The sequence below is a fragment of the Choloepus didactylus genome, chromosome 10 (genome assembly GCF_015220235.1).
Source record: "Choloepus didactylus isolate mChoDid1 chromosome 10, mChoDid1.pri, whole genome shotgun sequence".
In the NCBI taxonomy this organism is placed as follows: Eukaryota; Metazoa; Chordata; class Mammalia; order Pilosa; family Megalonychidae; genus Choloepus; species Choloepus didactylus.
In genome coordinates this window covers 29,658,581-29,680,288 of record NC_051316.1, presented here as the reverse complement: position 1 = coordinate 29,680,288, position 21,708 = coordinate 29,658,581, and the positions used below count along the sequence as shown (strand labels likewise).

Here is a 21,708-nt window from a genome sequence, read left to right as displayed (position 1 = left end):
AGATTAAGGACATATGTTTTGGGGCGAACATAATTCAACCCACCACACCCACCAAGCAATCTCACCTCATGACACACATCACCCCCCTACACAAACTCCCAAAGAAAATGAAAAACTATTCCATCAATCCAACTACATATGCCAGTTGGCATATCCAGTGATCTTTCAATCTGGAAAAGAAATAATGGGGAAAGGAACTTCTAGGCACAGTTTTCAATCCTGGATCCTCCTAGGGAGCCAAAGAGAAAATTATTCAGCCATAATGAAATGCTTGAAACATTAAATTTAGATCCAGACCTTTCAGGGGCCATGTAAAAATTTGTAGAGGGAAGAGAGAAAAGTGAAAGCTGGTAGCTAATGATGTTTAACAATTCCCATGAACTCCCGGGGACGAGTCTAGGCTTTGCTTGTGACACGTCTGTTGTAATATGAGGGAGGGGAGGAATCGAGCACATGTTGGACTCCCATGCTTGAGAATTCCCCTTTCATGGTTACCCTGCTGCGCCCTTCCATGGCTGACACCCTGTACTCCCTCTGTTTCAGATCAAACCACGGCTCAGAACCATGACAAAGCAGAGGCCTGATCAGCCATGCCAGCAGTGCCCTTAGCTTTGGGCAGTGGGGTCCAGCGCTTTAGAGGCCTCACTCTGGTACTCTTCTAGGCAAGCTTGTCCGCATGGGGCAAGGAGCCCACAGGGACAACAGGGTGCTGCTTCCTGGAGATCACACCCTCCCTTCTTGACCCCATACCCAGGATTTCAGAGTTCCTTGCCCAAACAAAGGGCTCTGAATCCACTGCCAGGGCCTGTGAAGGCTTTCCCCTGGGTCTGTCCTCCTGGGGGTATACCAGACCATGGATGTGCACATATCTAGGCACAGGCCAGGTAGAGCTCTGCTCGGGTGGCTGTCTGTGGTAATGGCGATGGAGTTTGGATGTGCAAACTGGGTTGTCTACAAACATGCATGCGAGGCCTCTTGAGTTGCTGTGGGGGAGAGAGAACAGCAGACATGACCCAACTGGGGGCCTCCATTCATGCCCTGGCCCCAGGCCACACAAATGGTAGTGCCTGGCCTCAGGTTTGTTACCCAGGACCCAGAAAAGTGTCCAGTGTGAAGATGTTTTAAAAAAATATTTGTTAACTGACTGACTGAATGAATGAATTAATCAATCAGTCAACCAATGAATACATGCATGTATAAACAGTAGATTCCTGTCCTCCATTTCAGCTATCCCTGGGAAAAGATGACTTTACCAATAGAGCACCTATTGCTCTATGAATTATACATCTCTATACATCTATAGATATATAAAATGCAATTAAAGGATGGTAGTAATAGAGTGGATTCCATGGTAGGCTAACGTAAGTAAAAAACTCAATAGCACCTGAAAGGCAACAGGCAATTAAGTTCTAGAAGAGATTCTTTTATTAGTGAGGGAGTAATTCCCTGAAAGGATAAATGAGATTCCTGAAGAAGCTCAGTCCCAGAGGATGAGCTAGGATAACCATGAGAGCCAGTGACTCAACCAAAAATAAGACTTTTCACATCAGAGTTCAACAAGATACGTTGGCTCTGTACCGCCTATTTCCTTTTTAAAATGTTAAGCTTTCAAAATACATAGTCTCAACTATTTTCATTTGTATGTATATTATGAACATACTGCATAGCGTAAACATAAATAAATCAATGTTATTTATCTCGAGAGAGAATTATCGCTTTGGATCATTCAACACAATCTGTTCACCTATAGACTTCCCCATCTATTTTTAAACATCTTCCAATCTCATACGTCTATCAGTTGTTTCATGATTTTTTTCCAAATAACCATCAAATTTTCTCAGATGCCTGATAGTGTTAAGTATTATAAATCTAATGAAACAGAACTCATTCCTGGGATCAGCCTAATGCATTTAGGCTGCAAAGGCACAAAAGCAGATGTATTAAACTGGACCTGACATGCTCTTTCTATACTCCTGATGTCTGCAGTTCTTTGAGAAAAATGAACAGCCTGTATCAGCCATACTACAAGGGTAAATCACATCTGAAATCTCACACCAGAATCACTTTTTAAGTGAAGAATCATAAATGCAGTTGCAGGGAAAACTGCAGTTGATCCACAGATATATCTTCTATTAGCTCTGACATGACAGAAATGGCACAAATCTTTCTCATTTGACTTATTTGGACTTTTAGAGATCAGATGTTCCTGGAATGATTCCTTCCCCTGGATTTATCTCCAATGCTCAGCTCACCTGCTCTTCAGCTCTCTTCATCTGCTTGCCCGCATCTTCCCATCACTGTCCCTCTTTCCTGTTGAATACACAATCAGCCTGCCTTCCTTTCAAGGTATGCCATGTCTCTACAATGAATTGACGTCATATCATGCATGAGCTGATGTTGCACTATTTAATTCCAGAAAATGTATTTAAGCAAGCATCTTGACCTTATGACTTTAGGAAAGCCATGCACAGCGATCTGCATATCAGAGGCCTAGAGACCAGCTAACAAATATGCTAAATGATGAATTTCTAGGTGTGTGTGTATGTGCCTGCATGTGTGTATATCTGTGTGTGTATAACATAGAGAACTGGATATGGTGCTCGGTGCTGAAACGCAGTAAACAAGATCCACATGGTATCTGCCCTCGTGGCGTTTATGTTCTAAGGGGATGCTCAGATCAGTACAGAGATACGCGTTTATGATTCTAAACAGCCTGAGCTGAATCTGGGAAACAGATTATGTAAAAGCGTACAATCCAGATGTGAGGAGGCAGAGGGAGTGGCATCGGAGCTGAGGCTTAAAGGATCAGCAGTAGTAAGCCAGGGGTACTGGGCAGTGAGGAAAGCCAGTTGAAGTCTGGAATATCAGTAATGTACGGCTCAGTAGAGGACCTGAAAGCTCAGAGTAGGTGAAGAAAGAGAGGGGCCAGAGGTGAGCTAGAGAAATGGTTTAGAATCTGAGGACACAGGGCTTTTCAGACTTATTAAGAAGTTAGGAGTTTCTAATATAAAAATCAATTAAAACACCCATCAAATGAGGGGGGAAATAGGTAGGCTTTTCCCAAAATTCACATGGAAAAATTATCATGCAAGAATAGCCCTAGACACTCTGAAAGAGAAGATCAATGAGAAAAACTATACTCCAAGTAGGAAAAAATAATATGAAACTTTAGGAGATAAAAGTTTGTGCTGGCATATTAATAGACAGACTGATTAATGGAACACGATTGATCCCAAAATAGAAGGGTGTTCTTTGTATATAAACAAGCTGTTTTATCAAATTAGTGAGAGTAAGGTAAAATTTTATAATAAATGATATCGAGACACTTGATTCGATGATTCATGACAAAAAATAAAACAATTACTACCTCACTCCTTATATTTTAAAAATCCAACTGGAGCAAAGCTTTAAGTACTAAAATGTGAAATAGTAAAAGTAGTAGAATAAAACATGGACGACTTGTTTCATACTGTTAAAGAGGAGAGCTTTACAAGCCACACTATCAACATAGGCGCCATTAAGAAAATGATAAATTTTACTATAAAATGTTTTAATTCTGCTTTACAAAAAAAAAAAAAAAAACCATAATCAACATCAGAATACAAGTGAAATGTTAAATAAAATACAAATTTTCTTATTGTTAAAGAGCATTAATGAATCAATATTTTGAAAAGGCCAAGCCCTATAGAAAAAAAATAATGAAAAAGGGATATTAAAACATAGTTCACTGAAAAAGAAATACAAAAGACTTACATACGTATATCAAAAAAAAAAAAAAAAAGCAACTTTCAACCTAGATCCTAATTATGGAATTGCAAAATAAAACAATGGTGAGTTACTATTTCCCAGGAATCTGATTGACAAAGATCAAAAGGCTTGATAACAAGTAGTATTGGTTTAGCAGTTTTGGTAAGAGAATAAAATGATATGACCTCTTTGCAAGACAATTTGGCAATACCTATCAAAGTCACGAATGTCTTACAAATGCCCCTGCAATTTAAATTCCAGGAATTTTTCCTATGGATAAAATCACACATATGTGCAAAAACTTACAGGTAAAGTTGTTCAAAAGGAGAGTGGTTAAATAAAGTAAGGTCTATTCATGTAACAGATTACTATGTGGTTGTTAAAAAAATAAGTTTGGTCTTCATACGTTGAGAAACATTTTAAAAATACATTGTTAAGGGAAAATCAGCAAGGTGTAAAAGAATAGCCATAGCATGCTTTCACTTGTGTACAAATAGAAAAGACATATGACAGATGCCATGTATATAACGAGACTATTTCTGGAAGGAGGTACACAAAATTAAAAGCAAAGGTTGCTACTAGAGAGGGAGGTTGCTACTAGAGAGGGAGGTTGAATTGGGGTCCACAGTGAGAAGGAGATAACTTCATGATACAACACTTTGCATAGTTTGCATTAATTACCACATTCAAATCTTGCTTCCAAAAAAAAAAGGCTAATTGCTAATAAATTCCATACAATAAAGCCAATTCATTTCAGAGGGAACATGTGCAAATCACTTTAAAGAATTTGAAAGGCTCCCAGGCTCAAGCAAGGCTTGGCTAAAGGCACTAACCTTTCCAAAGAAAGAATGTGTCCATCTGAATCGGTGCTGGGCAATGAATGGAGGAGAGAAAAGGAGTGTCCATCCAGAGGACAGGGGTCTGGGCCAAAGTACTTCAAGTTCTACATTCCCTTTGTGAAGGCTCTCCCATTATGGAGATGGATGCCTCAGGCAGGCTTAGCTTAATGCCATTTAACATTTTAAATGCAGAATTAAGTGCCCTTGCTCTAATTCCAAGATCGCTGAGCAAGCTTCCAGTTATAATTTGTGCTCCCTTATAGATCTGCTTGTGTAGAAAGTGAACGTTACGCTAATCTGTGGATTCTAGTCCATGTGATGTTTTATGCCTTGTTATATAGCAATACGTTGACAATCTGGGTTTTGTTTAAAAAAAAAAAACTAAACAAAAACAAAAATCTTGGACTTTATCCTAAATGGGGGACCACAGAGCAATTAAACCCATGACATAGTAAGATGAGCTTTTGGAAAGACGACTGCAGCTACAGTGTGGCGATGGAGAGAGAGAGGGCAAACCTGCAGGAGAGACCCCTATTAGGAGCCTGTCACGGTATTTTTGGCAAAAGATGATGGTGACATGAATTCAATTATTTTGTCTAAGTATTTTCTCAGTGTTTCTTTCCCCTCACAGTCTGCAAGTTCTGTAAAGAAAAGAGACCACTCAGCCCCCTCTTGTCACCTCATCCCCAGTACCTGATGCCTGACATAGAACAGACCCCAATCGATCTTAGCTGAAAGAAAGAATGAATGGACAGTGGCAGTAGAGATAAAGAGAGTTGGACAAATGTAAGAACTATTTAGGAAAATGAACTGGCAAGACTTAATAATTGAATGAGTATAGGAGTTAGAGGGAAGAGTCTAGGTTTCTGGCTTGCATTACCAAGTGGACCGTGCTGCCATCTGTTACGGGTTGCACTGTTTCCCAAAAATGATATATTCCTGTTCCTAAACCCCAGTCCCATGAACGTGACTTTATTTGACAATAAGGTCTTTGGGATGTGTTGAGTTTAAAACAAAGCCAAACTAGATTAGGGTGGGACTAATCCAACATGATCAGTTTCCTTAAACAAAGTGGAAAATGTGGACAAACACACAGACACTGAGAGAAGGCCAGGTGAAGATGAGGCAGATATTGGAGTGGTACTTCTACAGGCCAAGGAATGCCAAGGATTGCCGTCAAACACCAGAAGCTAGGAGATTGGCAAGAAACGATTCTCCCCTACAGATTTCAGCGGGATCATGGCCCTGACACCTTTATTCCAATTTCTAGCATCCAGAACTGTAAGAGAATAATTTTTGCTGTTTTAAGCCACCTATTTTGTGTTACTTTATTACAACAGCCTTAGGAAACGAAGACACCATCCATTAAGATGGGGAACACTGGGGATAGGTTTGGGAGGAAGAGGAGGAATTTAATTGTGGAAATGTTGAGTGTGACACACAATGAAATATCCAAGAGGAGATCCTCAGCAGGCAGTCGGGTAAATGAGCCCAAAGGCATCACCGATATTTAATGGGAACATAGATTAAGACTCCATAGCATGAAGAGAGCATCTGAAGTCCTCAAGGAAGGTGGCATGTGCAGGGATAGCCCACGAAGAGAAGCAGCCCTAGGACAGAAGCCCATGAGACATCAGCTTTTAAGGGGGGAGCAAAGGGAGCCCACAGGTAAGACCAGGAAGCAGCAGCCAGAGAGACAGGGGACAGGTAAGGACAGGGCAGGGCAGGGACAGAGAGGCCAAAGGAAAAGAGTATTTCAAGACGGAGGAGTGAGCAACAAGGAAAGTTCTGCTAAGAAGTCAAGTAAGATAAGGACAGATAAATGTGCCTTGGATTTAGACACGGGGCAGGGGGTCCTTGGGGGATGTGATGAGTTCTATGAAGCCATGGAGTGAGAATGGGCTGGGTGAGGAAACAGACATAATGAATAGAAACCAGTCTTCCAAGAGTCGACTTTGAAGAGGAGAGGAGAAGAGGCAGTAATTAAAGAGGAAGAGGAAGAAGGGAGTGAGTAATGTTAAAGGAATACCTCTCTAAAATGGGAGAGACCTGGTCCTGCTTAAATTCCAATGTTTAATATCAAATGAGAGGAAGAGACTGAAAATACACGAGAGAGAGGGGAAGTCACTGTTAGAGAAAATAAGAGGTGGGGGGGTCTGCAATAGAGGTAAACTGATCAGCTTCTGTTAGAAGGTGCTCCATCCTTTCCAACATAATCAGATTAGAAGGGAAGGCATAAAGGATGATTCCAGAGGCAGGCAGCTAACTCTAGTGGAATAGGACTGGACGAAGCCACACACCCATCAAAACTCAGTTACTGCCAGCATAGGAAGCAGAGATGGTGGATTTCTTACATTCAACTCATACATCTAGGCCTCCCACTATTAAACAGGGAAAACTATGCATACACATTTGGGAGGTAACACTCTTTGCAATTGCACAATCTTTGGCTGAGGTCAAAACAATCACAATGTAAATACAGGTTTTACCCTCATGCCCTGACGGTCTTTATCACATTATATTAAAATTAGATGTTTATGCATCTGTCCCTCCCACTGCATATAAGCTACTCAGGGGCTCCCTGTCCTCAATATCAGCATCTTATTTGCCTGTAATGTCTCAGTGTCCTCAAGAAACACTAGTAGAACTGAACTAATGTTTGCATGAAGTTTGAATTATCTGGCAGGCAGCCTACATGACAATCCGGAACCATGTGGTCAACTACACCAGCCAGAATGAAAAGAAAAATTAATGGGGAGAATGATTTGATCCAGGTGAAAGCTTCTGCTGTGGGCGCCACAGAAGGTGGAGACTGAACAAAGAGGCAAACCAGTTAGGAAATCCTCCAGATCATTGTCCACAGAAGTGGACCAGGAGTGAGCTGAAAAAAAAATCATTACACACACAGTGGCAGGTGTTCTGTTCAAATATGAATATCTGGATGGGTTTTGCAATGGCTTAAAGTGCAGACAGAAAGCACATATTAAGAAAACTATCAGGGGCCAAGGGGACTTGTTTGTATTTGTGGGAAACCCTGGAAGCACAGGAGGGCTGGAAGCTGGGGACCTGAAAACCATCCAGCCTGAACTGCATGCAGAGTTGGGCTTAGAGAAAACCCTTGGAAAGGACTCCTGCTGCTTAGCCACCATGAGAACAGAAGCAAGCTCTGGTTTGGCCTTGGAGATGGAGGCAAAGGTGAATTCCAGAACAGAAAAGGAAATGCTAGTGCCCATGCCTGACTGATTCAGAACCACAGAGTCTTTAAGCGATTAGCCTCCATCTAAGTCTCAACCTCCAGTCTCAAGATTAGGAAACTCAAGCCAGTGAGGTTAAATGCATCCCCCACCCCCCACCCAGGATCATAGACCCTGCTACTGCCAGCATGAGGATATGAACCCAAAATCCCATCTCCTTATCCAGGACTCCTTTTCTAACCTTGTAAGCCAAGGGTTTCATTGAAATGACGGTGATATTTGCACAGGACAGCTATCTGAAAAGGGCATGCAACTCAAGATTTCTTCAAAACCTATTAAGGAGGATTGAATCATGTATTCTGCAAAAGGCATGTTCAAATGTTAACCTTCATTTCTGTGGGTGTGAACCTATTTGTAAATAGTCTCTGACTCTGTTAAGGTGAGTCATGTTGTGGACTTATTTGTGATCAGGATCTTCAAAGATCCTGTTTAGATGAGACCAAATTGAATCAGGCTGGGCTTTAATCCACATGACTGGAGTCCTTATAAGGAGAGTAGCTTTGAACCCAGTCAGTCAGTGGAAGCCAGAAGTCAGAAGCCAGAGAATGAAGCAAATTGCCATGGGATGCAGGCAGAGATGCAAGCTAAGGAACCCCAAAACTTGCCACAAGCCAGCACCAGAATGCTACAGACTCCCATGGCCTTGTCGACACCTTGATTTTGGACTTCTAGCCTCCAAAACCATAAGACAATAAATTCCTGTTGCTTAAGCTAGTATTTTAGTATTTGTCATAGCAGCCTGGCAAACTAAGATATAGCCCAACACCTGGCTGAGTGCACGTGTCTGTGACTTGGGAGAGGGAGAAGGGGAATAAGAGAATAACACCAGAAACAGAGGAAGGAAATTGAAGAGTCACAAAGAGAAAAAGCTAAATGCAGGAGGGCAAGAGAAACATCCCAGGAAAATATTCCACAGCATTTTTTGAGTTCGGGGTGGTGGCAAGAGAGACTTGAAGTAAAACTAGGAGCAAACTAAGAAGCATGTTCTGTTTTTTGTTTTATTTTATTTTTCAAAGGGAAGTGCTTTTTTTTTTTTTTTAATCATACCTCATGGAGACTAGAACAATTATAATCTTACAGGCTATCATGTCAACTCTCTCATCCAATGCTCCCCTACCCAGGCAAACACACTGCCCAGGTGAGTAAGCCGAAAGCAGAAAGGGCAGTGACTTGTTTCCCGTAGTGAGCAAGAGTCGGAGGATTCGTATATAACCTCCTCTTCCACCACACAGAAAGAGACTCTGGGGTACATCGGGAAGAAACAACTTCTCTTACAAAGATTAGAATTTAGAAGATCCTATCTCTTTTAGTTGCACTAGATTTCAGAGTTGAAAGCCATAATTCTATCTTTTGGTTTAAATTACCTTGGTGCAGAATTGTTCAAAAATGCCTCACTGATATGTGGAAGACAGTTTGGTGGTTCCGCAGGAAGCTAAGTATAGAACTGCCATAGGATCTGCCAATCCCATTACTAGGAATATATTCAGAAGAACTGAAAGCAGGGACACAGACATTTGCACACCGATGTTCACAGTGGCATTATTCACAATTGCCAAAAGACGGAAACAGCTCAGGAGCTCATCAACCAATGCATGGATAAACAAAATGTGGTATATACATATGTTGGAACATTATGCAACTGTAAGAAGAAATAAAGTCATGATGCATGTGACTATATGGATGAACCTTGAGGACATTATGTTGAGTGAAATAAGTCAGACACAAAAAGACAAATAGTGTATGACCTCGCTAATATGAACTAATTTTAACTAGTAATCTCATGGTGTTGATTTCTAGAACATAGTTCATTAGAAGATAGAATGAGGACAGAGAATGGGGAGCTGATGCTTAATTTGTGCAGATTATATAAGGTTGATTGTGTGAGTGTAACTAACGGCGATGATTTGGGATGCGATTGTGCGTGAAAGGGAAAGTTCAGGGTCGTGTATGCCACTAGAAGGAAAGCCAGAGGATGAAACACGGGACTATACAACATAGCGAACCCTCTTCAGGGTGAAAATGTTTCAGAATTGTTTGTGGTGATGAATGCACAACTCTGTGAATATACTAGAAGGCAGTGATTGTATACTTTAGATGGATTGTATGGTATGTGAATTAATCTCAATAAAACTGCTTTTTAAGAAAAACGCCTTGTGGATAACAAAATATGTTTGCTCAGGTTGCAAAATGATCAAAGAATAGGAAGATAGATGCAATGGGCCTCTGAGTTACCAGGTTGGCCAACACTTAGTTTATGCACAAATGCTCATGGACTTCACAATCCGGAATGGTTAAAACAAAATGAAAACTCTGGTGAATTAAAGAAGTAAATCCTCAATTATGAGGAAAATGCTACAATTAAAGATAAGTCTGAAAGGATCATACATAGTGGGGTTTTATACGTATATTTATATTTTCATAGACACGTTGTATATACACAAGTACAGTCTGGTATGTGTGTATGCACGTGTATCCAGAGAATTCTTGGGATATTAAGATATCAGGAAAGTTTGGGGTGCTAGAGAGCAATAAGTCCTTATTTGCTAGAAAAAAAAGGAATCTAAATAGAGTGTGATTATTCACATTTTTATTCTATATTTTTATTCAAGAAGATGCTATATTATAAATCATTTATCTCTTAACAATACAACAGAATATAGAAGAGTGAATGGGAGGCAGAGCAAATGACAGAACAGGAGAGCCACGAGATGAAACCCCAATCCACTGTTCACATCACCATGTTTAACCTGTAAACATTTATTTAATTCTCTACCTCTCCCATAATCACCTGGGCTCTTCAGGCCAAATGTGGGCAACTGTGGTTGGATCAGACAGAACCCTAAGCAAGAGATTAGCTGAGATCCTATCCCTAATTATTCTCTGCTTGACCAGAGAGCCCCAGGCAAGCAATTAACCTGACAGTGCCTCAGAGATTGTCAAAACCTACCCACCTACTTCAGAGTGATGCTGTAAACCTAATGAGCAGGTGTCTGTCAAGTGTCTTTGAGGTTCCTGGGGAGAAGCCCTGCATGAAACCAGTGGTATGTCTCAGAACTAGCGTTCATACCAGAAAACTCTTGGAGCAGGCCATGGGCAACAAGAACAAAGATAGCAGAATGGGTTCTGGATGTGAGTCAACAATCTTAAACTTTGCTCACTGGCTCAGCCGCTGAGCTCAGTCATCAATCTAAGGGTATAGTTTTATCAGGGGGACAAAAAGAAGTCAGGAAAGAATAAGTGGTTTCTGGCCACGGGTCTTCCATAGGAGTTAACACAGACTGTGTATAAAGGGCTGTGGATTCCTCCACTTACATGACTACTCCTTAATGTGGAAGATCCCAGGGGCCCCAGCCTCATTGTCTGTCTGTCCTGCCCTTACTCCAACCCCAACCAGCCAAGACGGTATAGCAGACCTGGGTTAGCAGCCCTCCTTGCTGGTAACCCATTGGGGCTTCCCTTTGCAGCCCAACTTTTGTATATGAATTGCCTAGAGAAAAGGACTCATTAGCCCAGCATCAGGAGGCCACCAGCCTTATCAGCAGCTCACCGTTAAAAAGACATGCTTTGGAGAGTTCAGAGTGGACGACGAAAACAAGGCATGGATGACACTATGACGCCAAAGGTCTTTAGCTTCGCATACACCAACCCCCTACTTCGTAGCTGATATATTAACCACATTATCTCCATAACTAAAACCTTGTGGAACTTCACAGCCAGAAGAAACCTGTCTGAGCATCAAATCCAAAGCTCTCATTCACGTAGGACAAGCTGAGGCCTAGAGACATTAAGGGACTTCCTCAAGATCAGAAAACCAGCTGGTGGCAATGATACGTTTTGCTCTCAGGTCTTCTGACTCCCATTTTCCATAACATACTTTAAAAAAAAAAAAGTAAGGTAAGAACTTAGTATCTCTGCATTACTCTGCACTCTTCGCAGGGCTTATGGTGTTCATCAGCATTCACTTATTCATCTCCCAGATCAATATTTATGACCTCCCAGTTCTTTGGACACCCCAGAGAGCAAAGTAAGTGGTAAGAAGGCACCCTGATTATGTGGGATCTTTGCTTTTTTTAAATGGAGTTCGATCAGCAATCAAATGTAGAGCTAAAATTATCAGGCCACTATAAGGCTCAGATCTCTGCCATTTGGGGGCTCGGGTGGGATTTATGTTTTAAAATAGCCAAGCCCAAGTAGACTATGAAAATGATCAATCAACTATTAATAATCCAAAATTCAGAGTCTCTCCCTCTCCCTCCCTCTCTCTCTCTCTCTCTCTCTCTCTCTCACACACACACACATCAAGTAAGTAAAAGGTTTGCCATGCCTAAATAATCTCTCCCCCAAATCCTCCTATTGATGTATAAGCATCAAGAGGGACCAAAAACTGGCCCTGCTCCAAGGGGCAGCAAGTTCAATGTCACATTCTATCCTATAACTTTTGAAACTACAAGAAGCTCTCTAGAGAAGTGGTAAAGAGTAAAACGAGCCTGGGGCAAAAGTAATGTCAGTGTACGGTATTCAATAATAAACTGTTCAGTGTTTCATTCCCTAACAGGCAAGATGAGCAATGAGTTAAAACTGGAGGCACTTGCTTAGTGTCCAAGTCACAAGGGAAAAAGGAAAAAAAAAGGAAAAGAAAAGAAAGAAATTCAATTTCCCTTCTCCAGCTAAACAAAAACTCTAGGTTTTATAGTCCTACGACCTAGATATCGTCAAAGAGATCATACAGAATGTTCCTAGGGAGAAAGGGACCTCAACTCTCAGCTGTTCAGCCAACTTTTCTGCTTAGAAAACCTCTTTACAAGGGAATATTGAAACAGACACAAACAGAGGTTTATGGGATGGAAACAGTGAAAGACCTTAAACAGACCTAAACTCAGAGCAGGGAAGCTGTGACCACATGGCCTCAACTTCCCATTACTTGCTTGTAATAGCATATAACCCAGGCTCTTCTCTTAACTCTAGTGCTCTGAATTCCCATAAGGGAATATCGCTTTTCAGAGAAAAAAAAATCAAACACATCTTCTTGTACAGTCAATGACTAGTGATGGAGAGGGGGAGGTAGAAGAAAGTAGGGTCAGAGGGTCACAGGGCTTTTCAATTGTTTTACCAATGTAATAAAAATCTCCGTATTGCAGACTGAAGGTATGAAATTAAAATGACTCCAAACGGTGGTGCTGAGCTGAAGTCTGTAAATATCTTCACTCTGAAGACAACATGTTTTCAACTCCAGCATGCAAGTTGCGTTAAATAATGAATGATGTAAATCAGACTGCCTTATTTATTAACAAGTCCAGCATGGCCTACGTAACCACACTCAAAATTTACTCTGTTGGTTCTTAAATGCATGTAAAGCACAATCCAAAGTTCTAGAACCCCCAGTGGAGGGACTGAAAAGTAAACATCGGAGTAATAAAAACTGATGCCTTTCACTGAATCCTTATGAATGCCAGGATTTTTTTTAGTACAATTAATTGCTATGGAAAAGCTTACTAAGGTGAGAGGGCCAAAATCAATGTATTAATGGCATAACGTTACAGCTGCTTAACTGGGCCAACAATAAATTGATGTAGAGGATTTGACAGCAGAAGTTGCAAATTCTATTTATGTTGCACTAAGAGGTAAAATATCAGACTGGTCTTCAAACATCACCCCCATATTCAGAGAATAGCACCCAAGAAACTCAGAAAAAGACAGTCATGGGTCTTTGCAAAACCTGTGCAATTAAAAAAAAAAAAAATGCATGACCTATTTTGACCATGCCTTTTAACACTTGGGTGAGAAGGAACTTGTCCTCTGCAATGCAATTTGGCACTTGATGCAATTTGGAATTAAACGGCTGGTTATATAATTCCAACAACAGGATTTACTCTTGAACTCCACTTATACATGACAATGGTATTGTATTTAAAATTTAATTTAGCACTGCTGTGGTATAACCATCTCCAGATAACAGGAGCCGCCACTTATCAGCTGTGTGATTTTGGGCAGGTGTGCTATGCATCTACAGATAGAGAAATACAGTTCACATTAGTGAGTAAAGAATATGAAAAGATACCATGATGGGAGCATTTTCAAGAAAACAAGTTCAAACAATGACTCTGAAAAAGAAATGTCAGCTTGGCTTAAAATAATGCACACAGAAACAACAGCAAAAATATCCTACCTCTGAATTAATATTTCTCTATATCTTTAAAATTTTCTGCTAGGGTTCTGTGGCTGCACTTTCTACACCACACATTGATATTGAAAGATAAACAATTTTTAAACGATAGGGTAAACTGTTGCTTCAGCAAGCTCTAATCCCATTTTATTTACTTACATTATCCCTATTAAAAAAAAACCAGAAACATGTACTTCAGCTAAATACCATTAAACTAGGACTTTAAAATAAGTTATTTGGGGAATACCACTGTGTCTAATAACAAAGGGGAAAATGGGGAATTTGGTGCCATCTGTAGCTGGTATCGCTGGCCAAGAATATAAAAGCTGTTCAAGGAAACATTAATACATAAGAAATTGATCACAGGTGGTGTCATACAGGAATGAGAGTGAAACAAGCTCATCCACTAATGTCATTTTGATACCAAAAAAAGCAGAACTCAATTTATATGATGTGCTTTCCAAACACGTATTGCGATCCATTTAACAGATTAAGAGACTGGAGTACAGTCTGGCTGGGCTCAAACAAAGCTGTTGGGCAGAGCAGAGAAGTGAATTTTTTTTCTCAGAGCTCACACCTACCTAGACTAATTCCCTGGTCTGAACTATTACCCCCATAAACTTCTCAACTGCCCCCATCTCAGTGGGTTTTCCAAATCAAAAGGAAAAAAAAAAAACAGGAGTTGAAATTAGAAGTGCCATTGTAGAATTAACAAACATCACAAGTGCTTTGGTAAATATTAAAAATGAAATTCTAAAAAGCCTTAAATTAGGAACCTGCCATCAAATATAAAAGATACAACAACATTGTGTGAGACCAGTATGAGAAACCTCTAGTATAATCTATTGATTTCATATATATCAGGCAGCTAAGACCTCTAAGGCTTAAAATAATAATATATTTAAAAATTAAAAAAAACAGTTTCATTTGCCTTTTTACAGACAACGACCTTAAAATTGCTGACGTGAAAAAATATGAACATGAAAATGATCGGCCTGATCGCATTCCCTCCTTCATTATGCATCTATCTTCTAACAGAATTTAGAACCAAGAACTGATATCCATCTGGATAAAGGCACTCCCCATGGTTTCAAAATAGTCTGAAGGGCTCTGCATTCCATAAGGCTTCCTCCATCTGACTACTGACACCCCCATCCCCTGAAAAAGACAGATTCTGATAAAAAGGCCACAGACAACTTAGACCAGCCTGACGAGTCTCCACTGGCCCAGCCAGCCCAGAGCCGTCATCCCCAGCCTTCCTCTCTTGCCCTGCCTGCTGCCAACCTGACCTAAAAGACTGAGATTCCAGCATCCTGGATCTGGCCTGACAGTTGGCGGCTCTCCGCATGTCTCAGTGCTGCTCGGCTTATACATTCCCCTCTGTTCTGTTGTCATTTCTTCCTGCCTGAGCCTTCTAACATGACACTCAGCAGCAGAACAGGCATCAGAGACTGGAAAGGTCTCTTACTTACATTTAAAAACAGGTTATCTTGGCCAACTACGTTGGTAGAGACAGGGTTGTGCGATTTCTGTGGGGGAAAAAAATGCATGCGCACTCGCCAACCGGAAGGCCACAGCCCAAGCCCTACTTTCACGGATGCCTCTCTCTCAGAGTCAAACACCATCAGGAAAACCAGGAAGAACTTTGCCTTACAATCCTCTACATGAATGAATAAAATCTCATATTAATGAAATGTATGAAAGGACAAGGTCCCTGGAGAAAAATAACACCTCTGGTTGAGGTGGAGAAAGGATTGATGAGTTCCTGCTTGGTAATGTGTCACCAGGCATCAGAGGATAAGAAACAGAAATACACAATTCTGCTTCTCCATTAGAGTAGGACAAGCTCAGGCATTTCTAGAGGCACAGGGGTCAGATGCTAAAGCCAGCATTCCTCAGAGTCCAACATACTGTTTCATCAAGCAACCGAGTCCCAGGAAATTGGTCAATGGGCAATTAAGATTCGTAATCCAAATGGTCTCAGAATTGTATCACTGGGAAGTCAAGTCCAAATTAAATCAGACCAGGCTTTTAGGCTTCCAACTATCACATTTTCTCTTTTGACCCAGTGCATTTCAACACTCAGAACTTCTCCTCTTACAGATCATTTTCAAGGCCATCTCTGGGTGCAATCTCCTAAGCAAAATCTGATATATGAAATGAAAAGGGAAATTGGTTAACTCCAAACCTCAGAGAAAGACGTTAAGGGAGGGACTCTAACCTCCTTCAACAGATTACAGAAAGTTAATTATTTTAACCTCCTTTCTATTAAATAAATACTACTGGAACTTCAGATACAAACATACACATAACAATTTATCAAACAAAAATGTCCAAAACTAAGCTATTGTACACATATATAAACAGCCTAAAGCACATCCAGCAGGGTTTTGAATATAAAGTGCATATGGAATTCCTTCTTACAAGGAATATTATATTTTTAAAACTTATTTTAAAGTGTCATGCTTCTCCCTGACTAGCAGCCCCAAGCCAGTAAAACAGAAGAGGTAACTGACAGATGGCCCGACCATCCATCTCTCATCTCTGACTTCTTTCCAGACTTGGGACAGCATTTCATGCCTTGGATGTACCTGCCAGCTGGCCCAGGCCCTAAGGACAAGGAGGGAAGGGAGAGGTAAAAGCACCAGAAACTCACATTTCGGTGATGTTCTCGGGGTCTGCACTGTTAGGCTCCAACCTCGGAAATGCCACGATGCCAGGAGAAGGGTCGCTGCACCGGATCCGGGAAGCACTGCATTTGCAGGACGTGGGGCAGGCAAGCGCGGCCCTCCAGCAGCCCACAATCAGCCAGCAGAAGCCCCAGAGCCGCGCCATGGCGAGCCCATGCCACCTCGTCCAGGACGACATCCCTAGCCAACAGTGCCAGCCCGAGTCAGCCGGAGTGAGTGCCCCCGTGCTGCGGCGGCTGGCCTCCCTGCCCGCGCTGGGCGGCCTTTCCAGACCTCGCCTTTCTCTCGGTCCCTCGGTGCTTGTCACGGGCCCACAGAGTCGACAGTCTCCGGAGCTGAGTGCGTCCCGGCCGGTGGCACAGTTCACAGTAGCCGGGGCATCGCGGGCCGCCTCACAGGGGGCGCTCCCGCCGCTCGGAGTTCCGCCGTGGCCGCCGTTGCATGGCCGGCGCGCCGGGCACAGGCCCGCGGCGCTCCCGGGACTCGCTGGGGCACAGGTTCCTCTTTAGACGCGCACGGGGATCCGGGACGCACCTCGGGGCTGAGGACAAACAGACACGCATGAGATTGGGCGCGGGACCCCAGACACCGCTAACTGGGGTACTGTCCCTCCGCGCTCCCCTCGCCCCCACCCTGACCCCAACCCGGAGACCATGGATGGATGAGTGCCCAGCTCCGGTCCCAGGAATCAACTTGGTCCGCGATGGCACTGACGCCGCTGGGGCCACCAGTGTGCCAACCCTCTCTCCAAGCCTGAGGTCAGAGGAGGGGAGGTAGGACAAGGGTCCCCGAGACCGGATTCCATGGCACAGGCCGGGCGAAGGACCCTCTAAATGGGGGCTCAGAGATTGCCGGCAGCGATGACTCGCGACGGAGCCCCCGAATGATGCTGCAGAATCCGCACGGCCGCTGGGCGCGGGGGACGCGGGCAGGTGGCGCGGCGCGTCCCACCTGGGGAGCCGCCGCGGCCGCCCCATGGGGGGCGGACAGTGAGAGCCGAGGCGACGGAGGGCACTGCCCGCGCTGCTCACCGGAGCTCAGGCGCCTCTCACCCGCTGGCGGCGCCTGGGTCCAGACTCTTCCCGCCGCCGGGGACTCAGTCGCGGAAAGCGCGAGCGAAGGAGCAAGCAAGGCTCCTGCTTCAACCCAATTCCGGGAGCCGCCGCCGCCGCCGCCGCCGCCGCCGCCTCTGCTACTGCTGGCGAAGTGACGTGAGGGCTGACGCAGAGCAGGGGCAGAAACTCCAGAAAATTAGTCTGAAATCCAAAAACACACACGCTCATACACACACAAACCCATAGCACCCTCCAGACAAAAGCAACAAGGAGGGGAGGGGAATCTGGGGGCGAGCGGGGAGGAGGGAGGTACCGGTGCCACTGGCCAGAGGCAGACAGCAGCAGCATGTGGGAGTTCACACACGCGCGCACACACGCACACATCCTGACCGTGTAGACGCGCGCGTTTGTGTGCGTGTGTGCGTGTGTGCATTTAGCTCTAGGTACCTCTGAGATGGACCGTTCCGCCACTCGACGCCTCCCGGTCCCTAATTCACACCACGGTCGCCCACAATCACAGTAAAGGCTGTCTCCCTTTTTGAAATGGAAACCCGGCTCGGTTCAGCTCTGAAAAATGCACTGATTCTTATTATAGGAATCCTCCCTCCCTTAGCCCTCCCCGCTGCGTTCTCTTTTCTCACCCTGCCTTCAAGGGAGGGCGCGCTCTCCTATAAATAAATAAATATTGTAAACACCAAAACGTGCTCTGCTTTGGTAACCGACGATCACTGCCCCCATTCCGGGCCACCTATTTGGCGATCGCTGGTTTTGGAGGGTCTTCCTCTTCGTGTTTTTTTCAGGGGAGGGGAACCTCTAAACCCAACTCTGGCTGTCTATAACCGGGTCTTTTTCCTGCCATTTTATGGCTTCACACGCTTGGGAAATAGAGGCTTATGAGGGTTAAGGGAGCTCGCCTGACGCGTTATCAGGATCCCAAAATGCGCGGAAGGAACCGTGGCCTGCCCAATGTGTGGCGCCGCGTCATTTTCTCTCATTCTTTAACCTGAGAGGACGCAGCCATTCCCAGATCGTAGCTTCGCTCCCCGCGAGGCCCACTCCCAAGCGGGGCACCCCAAGCCCTTGCTCCCCTGCCGTACCTTGCGCGTGTTCGTGTGTTCGTGTGTGCGCAAATGCGTGCCCTGCTCCCGCGCTCCCCGGAGCACGACAGGCATCCAAGCTATCGAGAAACCCCGTGCGGGCAGAGCCTCAGGGTCGCACTAGGGACAAACGAGGCGATCCCGGAGGGTCGGGTAATAAACCTTAACTGCTCTGCGGGCGCAGGTAAATGATGGCTGCGGGGCATTCGCGACCCTTGTCTGAGAATCCGTCTTCCCATTTGCGGCTCAGAGAGTGTTTTTCCGCAGTCATTTAAAAGGGATCTGGGAAAATGCACCGCAGTGTCTGACACGAGAGCTCTGGTGCCCCCGCGCGGGGAGAGAGCGCCCCGCACGCGCCGAAGCACCAGTCCACAGCCGCGGCCGCCACCCGCACCGCGCTGGGCGGTGAGGAGGGGAATGCGGGCGCGCCCTGGCGCCAGATGCGCAACCAGCGGCTCCCCACCGTGCGCGCCCCTGCCTGGCTGGCACGTGGCTCTCCCCTTCTGGCAGAGCTTCTGCCCCGGAAAAAGGACGGCGGCCCTCCGCCCGAGAAGGATAGATCCGCTGGGTCTCGCCTGAAAGATAAAAATGGTCACCGATCAGCCTGCAAGAGGCTGGGAAGTGGGAAGGATCGAGAAATCTTAATGTCAGGGTGAATACTCGGATCGCAATGACGCCTTAAATATTAGAAGACAGAAAGCATCCAGTGGTGCTTTTGTACAGATCCCGGGCTCTGATTGTAAACGTGGGAATCCCACGAAGCACCCCCAAATCTCGCTGCAGGTCCCAAAGAAGCATCTCTGCCTCACCACCGGTACGCGGCTGTGACACGCATTAGGTGCTGAACCGCCAGGCTGAAATTCTTTCCTCTGGTCGGCCTTTTCCTCTGCTGGGTGTATGCCAAGGAAGGGAAGCCAAGAGCAAAGATGTCTTGGTCCATCTCACACAGTAAAACTCCTCCACCTTTCTTGCCAGCGTCCTAAGTGGAGGTGCCCCTGCGGAACACCCGGCGGCGGGGAGGGGTGAGTGTGTGTGTGTGTGTGTGTGTGTGTGTGTGTGTGTGCAAAACTGCCCGCATCTCTGCCACACGCCCACCCTTACCCCATTTTAATCAGAAACGGCCCATTTGCGCCCTAGTGGCTGCAGTGTGTCAATGCAGCATCCAAAGCTTTTAGATGCGGTTTGTAGACAAGAAATTCTAATTATGCTGGAATAATTTTAGAATTTTTTTTATAATAGATACATATTACTATTCTATTTAGATCCTAAATACATCCCACTGACTATATCCCACTTGAATTAGAACCAGCAGCCCCACTTGTAATCACCCTTTCCCAGCTGTTGGTCCTTCTGTAGTACTTAACTTTTAATACATCATTCATGTTTTACTTTATTTATTGTTTCTTATCTCTCCCAGTAGAATGTAAGCTCCACGAGGGCAGAGATTTTTATCTAGTTTATCTGTTGATATATCTCAAGGCCATAATAGGTGTTAAAATACATGTATATATGTGTTTAATGAATAAATGAAATAAAATTGAGATTCCCCCGGCCCTCCACACTTCTACTTTTTTACGCACCCACCCCGCCAGCCCCTCTGAATGATTTCCTCTGGACAGTCTCCTCCTATCTCCACAATCTGGATTTTCCCTGTGCTCTTAAGTTCTCACATCACTTCTTAAAGCCTTACTTCCTGCCTCCCATGGCAGCCGGGTTTGTTCCAGGGCTGGAGGAGGGAGGGCCCCTCTCCCTGCTGGCAACTCAACATGTGGTATATAGTGCCTGGGACCCACCGGGCGATCAGTCCCTCCTCTTCACTGATAGGGCTCTGGCTGTGTCTCCCTTTTAGACCTACAAGATATTTCACAGACAGTATTTCAGGGTTCTCAGATCATAGCGTTGTACATGATGGGTGCTTTTCAGAAGGACAAGATGAAAAGAGGTAATTTCCCCAAAGTCATGAGAACCTTTGACGCTGGGATTGAAACTAAGTTTCGCGGACTCCTAGCTTACTGGATCATGATATACCTAGAACAGAGTTTGTCAAACTCTTTTGACCATGACCAAGAGTAGGAAATGCCTTTTATATCACAACCCGGTGCACACATACATATATACATATAACTGAAAAACGTCTTCACGAAACGAACTTGTTTACCCTTAATACAAGGAATACACAGATATTTTCTTTTCTATTATGTGCAAATTCATTTGTTTTAATGTTAGTTATAACCCAGTAAGTTAATTTCAAAACCCAGTTCTAGGTTGTTTAAACACACAAACACACACACAGAACAAAATACTGCTAACTTCATATATGGAGTGTAGAGAGAAGATTTACCTTCCTAATCAAAATGCAGAACCAACTAAATGAAGCAACAATTTTCAAGACAGTGGGCATAACAAAAGGAACGCCAGTGATCCCTAAGGAACAGGAAACAAAGAAGATGAGCCCTGCGATTCCCCAGTTTGCTGCCTTGAGAGAGTGTCCTTGGTTGGCTCAGGGAAGGGTAACCCAGACATGTTCATAGGATCCCTGGGTTGAGGAGACATCACTGAGGGTCCAGGGAAATCAAGGAGGGCAGAGGAGCAGGGAGGAGAGTTGCCCAGAGAGAGAACTATGGAGATCTGCAGAGGGACAAGCTGAGTGCTAATTAGCACATGCAGGTGAGGAAACAACCTGAAGCCAGAGTAAGAACCACTGAAAGGATTAAACAGAAGAGTATCTGACACACAGAGTTGAAGAAGAAATCAAAAGGGCAAATGAAAACACTACTTGATTCTTAGTTTTTGTGATCTCCTGTCACAAATACCACACAATGAGTTGGCTCTAAAAACAGGAATGTTTGGGCTCACAGTTCTG

General features: G+C 44.1%; 1 protein-coding gene across 3 annotated transcripts in view; it reads right to left on the bottom strand.

Moving 5' to 3' along the window:
- NTRK2 (neurotrophic receptor tyrosine kinase 2) overlaps positions 1-17,177 on the bottom strand; it is a 365,369-nt gene extending 348,192 nt beyond the window's left edge. For 2 of the 3 annotated variants that reach the window (XM_037797552.1, XM_037797553.1), the window contains exon 1: positions 16,660-17,019. In XM_037797552.1, coding sequence (XP_037653480.1) covers positions 16,660-16,871 — 212 coding nt within the window. In that variant the 5' untranslated portion in view covers positions 16,872-17,019. Of the gene's footprint in view, positions 1-16,659 lie in introns of all 3 variants that reach the window. The other variant, XM_037797551.1, reaches the window with a different exon arrangement.
- Between the last annotated feature and the right edge of the window lie 4,531 nt (positions 17,178-21,708).